The sequence below is a fragment of the Cyclopterus lumpus genome, chromosome 6 (assembly GCF_009769545.1).
Source record: "Cyclopterus lumpus isolate fCycLum1 chromosome 6, fCycLum1.pri, whole genome shotgun sequence".
NCBI lineage: Eukaryota > Metazoa > Chordata > Actinopteri > Perciformes > Cyclopteridae > Cyclopterus > Cyclopterus lumpus.
The window spans coordinates 11,188,505-11,204,406 of NC_046971.1; the positions used below are offsets into that span (position 1 = coordinate 11,188,505).

General features: G+C 40.8%; 1 protein-coding gene across 5 annotated transcripts; it reads right to left on the bottom strand.

Annotated features, from left to right (window-relative positions):
• Positions 1–1,783: 1,783 nt before the first annotated feature.
• On the bottom strand, positions 1,784–15,806 carry dapk2b (death-associated protein kinase 2b). Of its 5 annotated transcripts, XM_034534426.1 has the most exons (12): positions 15,619–15,806; positions 14,941–15,093; positions 9,265–9,486; positions 8,507–8,645; positions 7,291–7,420; positions 7,130–7,178; positions 7,010–7,036; positions 6,761–6,913; positions 6,248–6,293; positions 3,552–3,641; positions 3,355–3,435; positions 1,784–2,744 (listed from the first exon to the last, which is right to left on the bottom strand). In XM_034534426.1, exons 2-12 carry the CDS (start codon positions 15,015–15,017, stop codon positions 2,667–2,669), a joined length of 1,092 nt encoding a protein of 363 aa, XP_034390317.1. In that variant the 5' UTR covers positions 15,018–15,093; positions 15,619–15,806; the 3' UTR covers positions 1,784–2,666. The 5 variants fall into 5 exon arrangements, with proteins under 5 accessions (XP_034390317.1, XP_034390313.1, XP_034390314.1 ...); XM_034534422.1 differs by lacking the exons at positions 1,784–2,744; positions 3,355–3,435; positions 3,552–3,641 and adding an exon at positions 3,650–5,446 and having other exon boundaries at positions 15,619–15,796; XM_034534423.1 differs by lacking the exons at positions 1,784–2,744; positions 3,355–3,435; positions 3,552–3,641; positions 15,619–15,806 and adding exons at positions 3,650–5,446; positions 15,201–15,353.
• Between the last annotated feature and the right edge of the window lie 96 nt (positions 15,807–15,902).

A 15,902-nucleotide genomic window follows, 5' to 3' on the forward strand; every position in this document is an offset into this window, starting at 1 on the left:
ATGGTTTTGTGTTACACATATGTGGCATACGATTTCTGACAGCACTCCTTATTTGTCTGTGTGTACGACCTCTCCATCAGATCATCCGTAAGTCTGCTGGAATCCCTTGATCCCATAACCCTGTTGCTGGTAGGCCACAGAATTGATCCCAACATACCAGCTGTGACTCTGTTACATGAGATGCTGTAGATCTAACTGTAACGATTGACTGGAAGCCATGTCAACTCACTCTCTATCAATGACAAAGCTACAAAGGACTCAGGTTATATTTCAGTGAGACATGGCTGAAATATTTACAGTCACCAGCCTGGAGAGAGACTCCATACAGAAGAGTGACCCGAGCGTGCTTCAAATGTTTTCTCATCTTCTGCCAGTAAATCACAGGTTGTCACAGAATAGAAACATACTCCTGTACAGTTGAATTACAATGTATGTGTATGCTCTAATAAGGACGTGAGGCGCATTAAGTCAACAGTGGGAATGTTGACAGCGATATGTTAAGCTTCCTTCTCTGAATGACGGTAACTTTAACAATTTTTTACTTCAGTAATACTGGCTGAAGTAAACAATACAATCAAAAGGCTTTTAAAAATGTCACATTAAGGTAAGAATACTATTTATACAAGAAAAATGCCAAATGTGATTATATTTAAGAGGGGAACGGTAGCTCAACAAGACTTTCTCAATCTATTAAGGTACTATAATGTCTATTACATCATTACACCTGCTGTCTGTGTGTAATGCATTTACTCAATATGTAAAGATGAAATCACAAAATGCAAATTGTAATGTAGATCAAAGCACTAAAACATTCATGCACTTTTTCTCATTGTTTCTTGGAAAGACTTTAAAGGGCAATCTATCAATTTTCACCCACAAAGGCCAGTTTACTCATCTTAAGGAGGAGTACGACAGTCTGAGAAAACAGGTGTTGTCATTTCTACTTATTTTGATGCACTTTATCTTTATTGTATATTCTGTGTGTCAGTAAAGTACAAACAAAAGGTCTATTCTTTGGCTTGGAGCCTATAACTTGTATCAAAGAGCCTTACTTATAAATTGGGGTCATGGAGTTTGAAACTTGGGTGTTTATCATACAGGGAGGGTCAACTGAATAGATGTTACTGCATTGTGAGTAATGTAAGATCGAGTTTTTGGAGCTCGACCCACACTAAAGCCTCTGTTGCTTTATTTTGACCATTTAACTTCATGGAAGTGCAATTCTAAATGCCCCTTTAATCCCCTCAGACTGTAACATGCAGTACTACGCAGTGTATAAAACAGGCTTACAGATTTCAGACTGACCCAATTGTTGATTACGACTCTTTCTTACCATCAGTATGTAATAGGCCTACATTGTGTCACTGCCAAAAATGTATTCAGGTCAAATTATCCCTCCAATCTCTTTCAGCCCAACTGGGCCCAAACAACATTTTAGTTGTGATACTAAATAATTGAGCAGTGGCCACAGGAAAAATCAGATGGAGTGCACAATGACAATTACTGCTCATTGATGTTCAGATAATTGATAATGTATGTATTGGCAGGAGCTACTAGCATTCAAATACCTTTCATAGTCCTAATGTAGTTTGACATGAACATTGGCTTGAGGCATCACACTGTTTGTACAGCACATTCGTCTTGTGGGATGTGATAAAAGATGTCTTTGGGCGTCACCTGTTTGCTGATACTCTTTTCAAATGTCAAAGCCCAGCATATGGTCATAATCACAACTGTGCATTGAGATCACAGTTCAAGAGACCAATGAAACTCAAAGAAAACATCATGTTCAGTAATTTATTAAACAACATTTCAATTTACAAGACATACAAGTAAAAAGAAAGAAAACGTGTTTTTAAAACATTGTATGATAATTTTAATGAGCTAAGATATAAGTAACAGTGAAATTAAGACATTTGGCCGATATTTTATTTACACCATAAATACATCAGAATCTAACAATTGTTTTAAAAGTTCAACTGTGACATTTATTTAATGTGTATACTGCCTTTATGTATGCACAAGATAAAATGCAATTATTGCTACATTGGGCACAAGTAATTGACAGTAATTTAAAATGTGTTTGTTAAATAGGAAATAGTCTTCAAGCTAATTATTCTGAAGTGGCAAAAGAAGAGGCTAATGGTAAATGGTGTGTTTACACAAACATTGCTGTATGTTAATCAGAACAAAATGTAAACATCTGGTTATGAATATCTGCTACCATTTAATTTATCAGTCAGTGCGTTGGAGAATACACCTGCAGCCTGCATAATAAAAAGAAAATAATCTAACTGTCAATACTCAGAGGTTAAACAACAGCTGAGGGACTTTTAAGACTACAGTCATAGGAGGAAGCTGCCTACATTATTGTGAGCGCGCTAACATTGGCCTGTCAACAATAATCCATCTTCTTATGTCAGAAAAGGGTAGCTTGAATTTAGAAATGGCAGAAGACAATTTAACACACGTCACATGATCTGTTGGTTTTGTGGGTCATCAAGACCAGCACATGTTCCCAATGAAAATGTTGCATTTATAGCAGTCACCCAAGCAGACAGTGTAAGATGACTCTTCATGACACGCAACAGCTGCAAAGTGTGCGTCAAAAAGGGGCAGAGTCACTATTTTGCCACCGGAACCCCATCGACCGGCACATTGTGCTCTCAGGAAGTGCTGCTTCTCTTTCTGCTCCTCGGCCTCCTCTTCTGGATTTCTTCTTCTTGGTCACTTTCGCAGTCCCTCTGAAATAATCAAAATGTTTGAGCTGAGAAAACAGCTGTGAAATGATGTGGTGACAGGTGATGACAGTTCTAGGACCCCACACAAAAAAAAGCAGGGACCATGAATACTAGCTGCAAAATACCACCATAAACATGTAATATGTATTAGTCCAAAGCAGTACAGTTTAGATTATAACTGCTGCAATATCAACACAACAGTTATGGTTATGTGGTAAATGTTAAGCTACAGCCAGCAGCCGATTAGCTTAGTTTAGCCCAAAAGGAAACTGGGAAACAGCTTGCCTGGCTTTGTCTGAAAGTAACCAAATCCACCTACCAGCACCTTCAGAGTTCACACATTGACACTGTATACATTGTTTCTTTAATTTGTAGAAAAACTGAAGTGTAAAAACTTAAATTTGCAGTTTTATGAGGGCTTATGTGCTGCACTATTTCTTGGCCGGGAAGAGAGCCAGCTAACTTTTTCCAGTCTCTATAACGTCATATTTGCCATGCAGATGTTAGAGATCGGTATCAATCTTCTCAAATAACTTTGGCGTGATGTGAAAAAATTTCCCAAACAGTTTGGACTGAATCCATTGCTGTTCGATTTACAAAAGTAATTTCTTACCCCCTCCTGCTCAGGCAGCTTGGACCCCTTCTTCATGATCCGCGTTAAGTGATTGCACAAAGCCACAATTCTGAATGACAGCTGTTGAACACATAAAAGCAATGAGAATGAGGCCTGAATGCAATGAAGAGCAACATTTGTATAGAACCTAACTGTAAGGAAATAATCAAACTGTGCAACAAATACTGAAACCGTACCTTCCACCTGCGTCTGGCATACTGTCTTCTGAAGTTCTCCAAGTTGACCACGGACAACCTCTTCACCATGGCCTGTCTGGGATTCAGAGGCTGCAGAAACACAATGAGGGATGACATAACGGGGGAAGTATCTTTAATATTAATGTCAAATGTTCAAGCAAATTCAAAAACATAACGCGATGGCACTGGTCTAATTTTGACACTATAATCTGAGGTAACATATTAAAATCACAGATCACAAAACAGAATAATCTGTCAACCAGATACATAATAAATGATGAACATTTATTTCAGTGTTAAGACAACAGTGGATAATGTCAGTGAGTACATCAAAGGCGCAAATTATGAACCGTGCACAGGAATATCTGTTGTGATGCTAAAAACACTGACAAAGAGATGACATACTGAAACACATGTGATCTTATTATCGATGTTATTTTTGTTGTTCCTGATGTCTCATAAAACATCTCAAAGAAATAAAGAAAATAGTTAAATAATTAGTTAGTTACCTTTACTTAAATCCATGTAGTCTTATTCTAAAAGTGCACATTTTAATCTATGAAAAATAGATCAGAGATAATAGGAAAAAAGACTACACATGTAACTTACATTACAAATGGACAAACATTTTGAAAAAAACAAGAAACATCACTATATACAGTCAATAAAATAAAATAAAAATTATGGAATGAAAAAATAAATCAATTAAAAAATGTGAAATTATGATACATCACATTGAAAAGAGTAAAACCATCCAGAACTGATATTCATGTACAATATCAATTCTTCAAATTAAAACGCTAAGAAATCCGCTCAATCAAACAAGAGCATAATTGTCTGTTAGTATCACTTACATTTTAGAATAATTCCATCTATAATCGTGCTATCTAAAAGTAATAGTTAGACATTTTGGGAAAGATGCTTATTTGCTTTCTTGCCAAGAGTTTGATGACACTCTCATATCTTCATATTTACCATACAGATGTGAAAGTGGTATCCATATTCTCATTCAACGCTTAGTAAGAACGCAAATAAGTTTATTTCCTCAAATTCCTATACCTACTATTACTTTAACTGAAAATAAATGGTCAACGCTCACCAGAGTTCACACAAAACATTAAAATTAGAAAAATAAGCACATGTAGAGAGACAGATATACATTCAGTTTGTGCTGCTGAAAAAAAAGTGGAGAATTCAAACAGCATAATCTTGTATTTTTTAAATGTCACGGTTTTTTAAGGTCAATTGAAGAGTATCTTCATTTGTGTATGTTAGCCAGACTCTGTGAGTGGCTGTTTGGCCTCAGGGCTCAGTTCCCTCCTGCAGGACTGGTGCAGCAGCTCCTTCATCGCATGCTTCACGTCCGTATTCATACTGCTGCTGTTGGCTCCTTCCGGATGCAGAGAGCCCATCACCTCCTGCAGCCATTGGAGCTCAGAGTTCAGCTCCTGCCTCAGAGCGTCCAGCTGACTCTGCCTATGGCTATACTTCCCACTGATGCTCTCCAGACTGACATCTATAGACTTCAAGTCCTCCTGCAGCAGCCTCCTCGTGGCCTCCACTTTACAAAACTCGTAACGGACCTGGGACAGATGCTTCCTCGCAGTCTCACTCTCCTCCTTGTACCAGCTCTCCTTGTCATTGTAGATGGAGAGCAGTGCTTCGATTTCACCCTGCAGAGTGTGGTGGGCTACTGCCACCTCGGACAGCCCCCTCTCCATCAGACTCACGTCCTCCACCACATGGGCAAAACGCTCAAAGTTAGCATACGTGTTGTTCTGGGGCATACTGGAGTGGGACTGAATGGTGTACTCTTTTAGACGCTTCGTCTTCAGCTGCTCCGCTTTCTTCTCAGCCTCACGGGCAGCGCTTTCCTCTTCTATGTGGTCCCAGGACTTCAGACAGAAGGGTGAAGGGGAGGGGGGACACTGAGTGAGAGGCTGTCTCATCATTGAATCTTGAAAACACACGCAGCGGTGACTTTCCTATCATCCGTGGCACTGTAGGATTAGTGTGTGACTCTACAGCGAAAGCCATGGCAGGTAAGAGCGCCTCAAAAACAACAGACCATCCCGTTATGGGTGTTATGTTTCCTGGCTTCATGCTTGTGTCCAAGACTCCGGAGCACAACACCGTTCGCATGCATCTCAGAGTCTTCTCCAACATTACAGGTTGTTAAATGTTCATGCCATTAAAAAACTAGTTAGTTAATTAGTGACATCTTGCTTCAGTTCGATCACTTGAAATTCTAGATAAAATGTCTGACTGCAAAAAAAGCTGTGTTGATAGGTGAATGGTGAAAACATATTCTCAGAGAGGTGTGGTGCCGTGATGGAAATAATATACAATATATGTGAGACAGTATGTTTTCAACAAACCAGTGCATATATATATATATATATGTATATATATATATATATATATATATATATATATATATATATATATATATATATATACATATATAGTTAGCGTGTGTGAACCTTTTCAGCATGACGTTTTTGGCATATTTAAAGATGAATTTTCCTCTCTAAAAAGAAACAAACCTGTAACCCTCATGTTGGCTTTGACATTTGACATTTGACATTTGACATTTGACGGTTAGATCTTGTGTTCACATGTGGCAGGAAGTGGGGCTGTCAGACGTCATTGAGAGAACAAAAACATGCTACAATACATATAAATCAAGCTCATACCTTAATCCAGTGATGGTTGAGGGCCTCTTGTATGGTCATCCGTTTTCTTAAATGACGAGAGAGAGAAAATGCAGCTGAACAAATACACCCAAACAACTCAACATCACACACAGAGCATGGTGAGCAGTCACACCTCAGGATGTGAATCTCTCAGGAATACGTTCACACCGGGATACCTTTCACAGAAATATTTGGTTTCCTGGAGGTGCATTTAAATGAAAACACATGTTAAGCAACCAGAACAAGATCATATATTACAAAGTAACACACCGTTCTTTGCTTGTCTTTAGTGTGTTAGTATTATTAAGTGTATCACATTGTGTAACAAATAATAAATGTGCCTAAATCTTTGGACTAGTTTTCTACGGACTGGCTGTCTTTTTTATTCTCATTTGGATCAGGTCTGCACAATATGTGTGCTTGGGATTTATTGCGGTGTAACCTCCAACACTGGGCGGTGTATTGTCAGAATTGACCTTTGGCCTTCAGCTGTTTGTCAGTTCTTTTTTTTACCTCGTGTCCTTCACCAGGAGCTGTCTGATGAAGCTCTTGGCCAGCTCGCTTGTATTGCTAAAGAGCTCTTCGTCAAAATCGTAGTCCAACGCCGAAATGTTTCCCAGCGTTTCCTGCTTCGTGTCGCCCAGGAAAGGTGACGCGCCGCTCAAACTAAAACCACATTCCCACACACACTTTGAGTGTCCTCCATAATCTCTTGAGGTACATTAAGATTCTCAGTCATAAGAAGGAATCATTCCAACTTACAGTATATATGTGATGACTCCAATACTCCTGTGAAAGAATGGCACAAAGTTAATCCAAAGTTATGCACTGAAGCCTATTGTATGCAAGGCAGCCGAGTCAAAGGCAATTAAAAGCTCTTACCACATGTCTGCCTCCAATCCCAGTGGCTCATAGTTGACTATCTCTGGAGCTGAAAATAGACAGCAAAACACTACTGCATGAACAAACAGCAGCAGGCCAAACACAAAGCCTCTTCTTAAAATGTTCTTCATTGCAAACACCTCTCATATAAAAACACGTACCAACAAACTCAGGAGTTCCAAAAATGTTTTTGAAATCTGCCCCAGCTTCAATTTTGTGTGCCAGTCCAAAGTCTATGAGTTTGATGCGGGGTAGATGAACATTCCTGTCCAGCAGCATTATGTTTTCAGGCTGAAGTTGAAAAGAACAAACAAACAAAAAACAGGCTTATTTGTAAGCAGATTTCTACCAATATTGGACCATTCATGAACGACACTGAGAAAAATAAGTTACCTGGTTAAAATCGCCTTTTGTGTAAGCATTAAAGAAAAACATTGGAACAGTGACAGTCATACTTGTTAGTTTGTAATTGTTTATATTAAACAACACTTTGGAACATGTGCTTATTTGCTTCAAAGAGTTGGATGAGAAGATTGATTTAACTCCCGTCTTCGTACGCTCAATATGAAGCTTCTGCGTAGCTTATTTACTGTAGCTTAGCACAAAGGCTGTAAACATTATGACACAGCTCGTCTGCCTCTGTCCAAAAGGAACAACACCTTTGGCACCTCTAAAGTAATTAACACCTTGAGTTCAATGTATTAAATCCTCACAAAAGCAAAAGTGTACAAAAACAAATTTACATTTATGGGTGTTAAGTGCTGGACTATTTATTGTGTGACCACTAACGTCTTGCTGTGGTCCCAACCTAAAAAACATTCTGGGAAATAGTTTGGCACACAGAAACAGAAACTTGCCACTTTCACACTTAATTCATGAGATTAGCGTAGCAACTGTGTTGCTCTGGATTCCTATAAATCAACATGAAGGTCCCATCCGCGCTGACTGGACAGACAGTTTCAAATGTTCCTCAAATGACAATTAACCCTCTGAAAATGAGTGCACCGATCTGTCATTGTGAAGTGAAGGTCATCGATTCCTTTTTTCTTAATTGCCAAACGAAAAGCATGAAGAGCGAAGGGGAGCTCCAGAACAACAGGACGGTGACTATCAGCAGCGTGGGCGACACTGCTCTGAAAGTCAAGAGATAACCTTGTGGTGTCTGTAACTGAGTGTCTGGACTTCAGCCACAGAAAACAGGAAGGATGTGTGATTCAGAAGAGCGAGACATTAAACACCTGCTATATATATTTGGAATTTAGTCCGGCTTGACATTGCATGTACGCACAGTTCAGTAGCAGTGGGGGTAAAGAATATCGTCTTCCGCACGAGACAAATATAGATTTACATATGATGCACAGATGAAACATGTTGTACCTTCAGATCAAAATGTACGATCCTCTTGGAGTGGAGGTACTCGACTCCATCTAGGATCTGTTTGATAAACCGAGTAGCCTCCTCTTCACTGAGAGACTCTTTTTGAGCTAAGAAATCAAACAGCTCTCCTCCAGATACCCTGTAACACACACACACACACACACACACACACACACACACACACACACACACACACACACACACACACACACACACACACACACTCAGACACATTTAGAGGCACTCAGAGAGACATCCTGTGGGCTCAGATAATCTGGAGCATACCTGTACACTATCTAAAGTGAGTTTTCAGGATTTGTATGCAATGGTTCAGGATGCCTTAGATATGTGTGTTTGTGGTTTGCTTTACATAAAAATCCCTCTCACTCTCAACCTTTTCATAAGCTGCCAGTCGATAAACAAGATGTTCCTTGATATTCATATGAAGACAACATAGTAGATTGACTGATGCACAGTGTGCATTGAACAGTAACTGTTCTGTCATTCAGTTGACCCCTGATTTGATTGGACGGAGCTTTCTTTTAGTCCTAATTGTGCCCTTCGTGTTGCCAGGCAGTCGCTGGACACAAACGTGCCCCTCTGAGGCCTCTATTCAACACAACCCTTGTTGACTCTGTGAAAAACATTTGGTTCTTTCTGGCATCTACAAATATTCTGTGGAGGTGTTTGGATGTTTTGAGGTGTATGTAGTGCTGTGGAGATATTGTGTTGCATTGTTAAATCATGCAATGACTCACAGTTCGAGGATGAGCACCACATCTGTGCGGTTCTCGTACACATCGTGTAGTGCGACAACGTTGTTGTGCTGGAGCTGCTGCAGGATGCCCACCTCCCTCTCAATCTCATCTCTTTTTACGCCACGTCTACTGGCCCGACTCTGGCGCTTCTTGATGAACTTGGCTGCAAATTCGATGCCTGTACTCCTTTCTATACAACGTTTGACAATTGCAAACTGCCCACTGCAGACACAAAAGAAGAAAAAAGACACATATATTACTTAATTACAGTTCTGTTGTCTCCCTGACTAATAACATTCCTAACAATTAGCAACAGGATATGACTACAGGTGAAGAAAGACGTCAGAGAGGAAGCCGTGTGTCAAAACCAGCTGAAATATTGAGGTATATTCCATCACTTCCTGTTTCCCTGCCAGACAGAGAACAATCAGACAGGCAGTGTGGACAGAGCTGCTGTCTTCCCACTGAAGCAACCTTCCTGCCAAATTTCTAGCCATCCTAGAGAAATCAGTCCACTGAAAAAATCCCAGAAACTCTGAATATTTCTCAACCGAGGTGTGGCTCACAAACCGTCTTTTAGTGGATTATTGTTTCACTTTCCACTGTGCTCTTGTATTGCATGCTACAGCCTGTGGACAAGTGATCATGGCATATAGTTAATGAGCTTAAATCCTGAGCTATACTAACCTAGAATGGGCCTTTCAGCTTAAAGACGGGTGACTCCTCCATTAGATTTAGTAATGTCTATTGTAACTGCCCCCCTAACATAACATTGGGCCACTGACAGACAAGTGTGAAAGCATCTTCCAGGACTGTCGCCCAGTTAAATTTATGTGGCGAGACTCCATGACCTTACAGTCTCAGTCTGCTGTCACTCCTGCTGCTGTGGGCTGACCTGCCCACTGTATGCATCCAGCAAGACACGCCTCTCAGTCACTGATCCCTCAGTAATAGGCCACAGAAAGACATGAGGGCAGCAGAGCTGGAAAAAGGTTTTGGGGAAGATGAACGCTATTTTTCACAAGAAAGAATATGAACAAACAGCAGTGACTAGTGATTGGATAAAACATAATAAAGCCGGTGGACATAATAACGTATTGTATATTTGCAAATGATTCAATGCAACATAAGACACAATGTATTTTTAGACATTGCTAAAGAACACACAGGGAGAGAGGACAGATAATGACGGGCAGGCATATGTTTTGGACATAAGTGTCCACACAGAGATTCCAGGGTGGCTGTGAGAGACTATCCAGTCTGCGTCCACTATCATCGTGGTGTCTTTAAAGGGCTAAGAATAGACCGGCACAAACGTTCATTCTCCACCTGCTACATCTCTGCTGCTACTAGCGAGAAGGAAAAAGCTTGCTGAGCTCAGCTGGAGCTGCTGTAAAAAGGTTGTCCAGAAAACTGTGCTTCCTGCCACTCTCATTTCACAAATCAGTTTACACACAGAGAAAGCTCCAGCTCATCATCAAACTAATACATGGATTAAATACATAGTAACCTTTCGTTAAGCGCATTAGTGTGGGACGATTGAGACACTTGGCTCTTTTTGACCCTGTCCTGTACAGTTCTACAATCACATCTGGGAATTGCTCCACTGAAGACGTTTTTTTACTTTCAAACCCAGACCTTCAACAACTATGATACTGGGGGCACAACATGTTTGATTGAACGTCCAATATTATGCAATCAAGTACAACCACACTGCAAACACTGACCTCAAATGTCTAAATCAATATTGGGAAAGCCTGGGTCGGCCTGCTGAACCTGCTGCCACCGCGACCCGACCCCGGATAAGCGGGTGATAATGGATGGATGGATGGATGTAAAGGAAAACTATATTGTCAGATGTCGGTGTGAACATAACCCAACAGAGGAGGCAGGAGAGAATGAGAGAGAGAGACAGGGGTGTACTTCATAACAATGGTCTTCAAAGAGTCACACACGTCACAAAGGAAGAATAAAAAACATGGAGGGAGGGGTGCTGAAGCAGAGCAGCAGCGTGGACTCTGAACTGGTCCCTTTATCTGTTCTAACCCTGTTCGAGATGACTCTAGTAATGTGTGAACTGAGGAGGGAGTGCAACTCGCTAAATGAATTCCACTTGCAAAAACAAAAATCAAGCAACCTGAGGGGAGGAACTGTTACGTGGCAGCATCATCAACAATGTTAGATAAGACTCAACGTAATGACCCCTCGTTGTGTGTGTCGTAGCCCGAATGTCAGTGCAAGTGCCAGGGCTTTGCATTTGTGTTGTTACGAGGTGCAGAGTAACAGCGTTGAGAGCGGTGATGCTGGAAGTGGTATTCCACTACGAGCCAGGCGTGCCGGCTGTCTTAGCTCTAAGTCGGCCAGTGGGGCTGAAAGAACCATCTCCCTGCAGAGTTTCCACATCCAACAGCTGAAGGTCATTATCCACAGCCAAGGTTGGAGGAATGCTCAGACGAGTGGCGCCGTCCCAATATTTAAGCACATTTCTCAACTGAACCTCTGGGGCTCAGTGACCAAGACGGCCAGATTCCTAATAACCAAGCCCTGTCCCTATCCACCCTGGAAGAGCAGCTCAAACTTCTAAAATATGACTCATCATTGCTTAAAACCCCTTTATTTGCTATTATCATGAAATATATCAACATGTATGCACATGAAATGTTCAGTATCCCACTTGTTTGAAGTGGTCCAATGTCAACAATGCATCTGTGGAGGAGCAGTATGGGTGAGTGGACAGCAGAAATGACTGTTCTCCAGAGCAGATTACATGCATTCTTGTCCCGCTCCTTGTACATGCATGCCTACTGTCTGCACTATAGATATATCATGTACAATAAATCCTTTTGGAGAAATGCAATCACTTTACTGCATTCATCAGCAGCACCTGTCTGTTCTTTCCACTTCAACAATCTGTGAAAAATCTGCACCATTGCCCCTCCTGCATCCTCTCCGAAGACAACAAACTTCTGCAAACTGAAAACATTTCTCTAATTCATTTCCTTCTGCAAGAATGTGGAGAGTATTTCTAGAAATTACAAATATGACATGGCCAGAGACAAATTGGCAAACACTTTACACATCAAGTGTGATGTGACCTTTTCAGTGTTCCTGCATTCAGTTGGAACTAGACATTTGAGTAGTATAATAACAAGAGACTATTTAGGCTGTGTGAGGCTGTAATCAGGGTCAGAAGTAAGTAAGGTAAATGCTAACATTAGCATGCTAACATGCACATCATGCATCATGGGAGATTTCCTGAAATTCGTAATTTGTGATATTGGGCTATATAAAAAAAAAAAAGTAAAATAAACTGAAGGCTTACGTGATGACGTGTACCATGTTCACCATCTTTGATGAGCATTTTAGTATATTGCCATTTGCTAATTAGACAAATGTAATGTTGGTACTGAGGGAAATTCTTTGCCGGTATTTGGTTGTAAATTAAAATGTTATAATTTTAAATACCAACATTTTGACCAAATGATGGTGGCACTAGTTAAAAAGGTGGCCATTATGGACACATTTCACTAACAAGGCTGAAAACACCACAAACATGCGACTTTCTGTTCTAACCAACGTGAAACCTGGAGAGGATGTAGGTTTTGAAGCCTTTCATTTTTATTCAGGCATGCAAAGACATTGGCAATTCCTTTCCAATGGTACACCCTGTCAATTCAAAAAAAGAAGATGTTTTTTTCCCTTCATGGTCTCCACAGTATCACCGTCTAGCAAAGACGATAGTTCTTGGGTGTTATGACCAACTATGGACAATAATGTACCCATTGTTGACAGGTCGAGTTCACATATTCCACGATCTGCCTTTACGGTCGCTTCTATAACAGCTCACCACAGTCTCATCGGTCCTGTGGGAGGACTGGTGGCAGCTGTGGGCTCACACTGTGACACTTCCGACTGTACGTCATCATCAGTGTCATCACTCGGATAGTAAGACTCCAGCAAAGGGTTGTTTCACAAACTCACGTCAGTAGTGGAAAGAAACATTGAGTACAACTGTGAGGGGCCCTGTGACATTCAAATTTGTCAGTAGGTGTACAGTGTGATCAATTCACTTTCCTGTAGCGAATGGCTCAACAGTTCCATGGAGCACAGAACATCTTAAATACTCCAAACAGATCACCTTTTGCCGCCCCCCTTCACCAAATCTCCCCACCCTCTCAAGAGGACAATTGAGTAACGGTTCCATTGGGGCGAACTGCGGAAAGGTCTGAACCCATGAAGCTCTATCAAACTGTAGGCGGGGTGGGCTGCAATCCTCCAAAAACTCATGACACAGTTGTCACGACAACACAGCAGAACTGCAAGTAAAACAAATCCAGCTGCTGAATCGGTGATAACAATCTAAAACCTTTCTTGTTTTCAGTTGCAGGCATCTGCGGCTTTTAACCACGTTCGCTTTCTATTTCCCACGACAGAAGAGCTGATGTATTACTCTCCCCAAGGCACTCGCTCAACCCTAAACTTTAGAAAGGACTTTTAATACACTCTTTGTTTCAAGCGTTTGCTCGATGTAATGAAATCATTCAGTAATCTTTCATAGAGTAGTGCAAATGCATCATTAAGAACAACTTTTGATTTCACAGGTTCGGGCCAGTATGATAGGCTTTGTCTGTTAAGCTCGTTAAATAATCAGGGGGGCACCTGTAATGTTGGAAAATAATCAAGACTCAAGACTTCAAGACAAAGGAAATAATACATCAAGTTATAATACATTAATAACAAGTGCATTTAAGTCCATATGTTCTTCAGCTCTTTCCCACAAAGTAAGAAAGTTGTTCTTACTTATGACTTATTACTGATCCATAAAGCATGAGTACATGATTCATGGACACTTAATAAAGCAGTAGTTGAACTAATAAAGGGTGCCTTATTTAAAAATGGCACTCATTATCATTTAAGTGAATCCCCAGTGTATCCTATTAATGGGAAATCTTTTCATACACAGATGCGTTTTAATATTTCATGAGGCAAATATTTGAGGAACCTCAACCTGAAATACAATGAAAGTGTCAATGCTAGACACAAAACTCTTCCTCTGTAGGCGTATAGATGCAGCTGGAGCACCAATTTCAACAGTAGATCTTGATTTATTCTATCAGGGTGTGTCAAAGAAGCTGGTCAGTAAAAGACCAGCAAACACCGGGACATCGTGTATGTTTTGACTAGTAGAGAAAGGTAGAGGTCAGACACTTTCTTTTCACACCCTCTCTATCTGTTAGCATGTGGTGCACAACCCAAAGCTTCCCCAAACCACAGTGCAACCTGCCAACTTCCTTTAAACTATTTCCCCATGGGACACCATATCCTCGATGTGTGGCTTGATTAACGCCCCTCCACCCAGAATCAGCTCTTGCAAAAGCAGTAAATACACTTGGATTCCATTTCCCGATTGGACATATCATGGCCAAACAGAGCTTGTTTTCTTAGAGTGTGTTTGAAACTTTATCTCTCACTCTAAACTTCAACCTACTTCAACGCAGCGACACTCCCCAACTCAAGCTTAAACAGGCCAGCTGTGTGCATACCTACGTACACACGAGGACCACAGTGTCAACAGGCATGCAGGGCAGAGCTGTATCACACTCTGAGTCACACATAGTGAGGAGGATCATTTTCTATACGGTGGAATTAAACATCTCTGCATTGAAAACTACTCACCTTCCTAGTTCTTCTCCAATTTCATAGAAATCATCCATGTGCTGCTGCTTGAATACCGCCATGCCAGGTGTCTTCATTGAAGTAGTTTATCTTCTTGATGTGTACACTGAAGCCCGTCTATCCACCTCGTTCCCTTCCTCCTCAAGTCCAACCCTGATGATACAAAGAGGTGTACCTGTTGATTTCTGACTGGAGTGATGCAAATGTTTACATGTTCCAGCTTGTATAGCATTCCATCTCAGAGTTGTGCCTACTTTCACCTTCCTGTTGAGAAAGCCTAAACACTCCAAGTTCACCAGCAAAAGAGTCTGTCTTTCCCTTGTCTAAACTCTGATTATTGGCTTTAAAAGTTTAACAAGCACAACTGAACTGTGCCAAGTGGGGCAGAGTGTGGCTAGTTATTGTGATTATAACATTAGAGCATTTGGGGTAATTAGGACAGGATATGTGCAATTTGTTGTGAAACATTTTGTTTGGCAACAAAGTTGACGTTGGCAGCTAAATATTCTTTGTAACTATTAAGCATTAAACACGTTTTACTGCTATGAATTTGAATTAAAAAAACAGAATATTGAGTAAATGGACACTGAAAGAGTGATCACTTATGTACATGTAAAAATATGAACTGATACACAAAATGTTTGCTATCTGATAAGTTGCATGGCTTCACAAACTGACCTTATGTCGAAGCTTCTGTCAGATGCAGAGCTGCCGATAAACTTGCATCGGTTCCCACGTCTCCTACAGCCGGTCGGTTCAGACACAAAACTGCTCCTTTAGCGTCTCTGTTGTTCTGTCACTGATGGCAGCACCATCAGGCTTTTGTGTCTGCAGAAGTCCCTCCCCCTGATGGCGCTATTATGAAACTGCATGCATGAGGGAGACAGGCTATCAATAAAGATGACCGGCACCTCTGGTGTTTATTCTGGTCAAGCACTTAAGGAATTGAGGATTACTGCAGC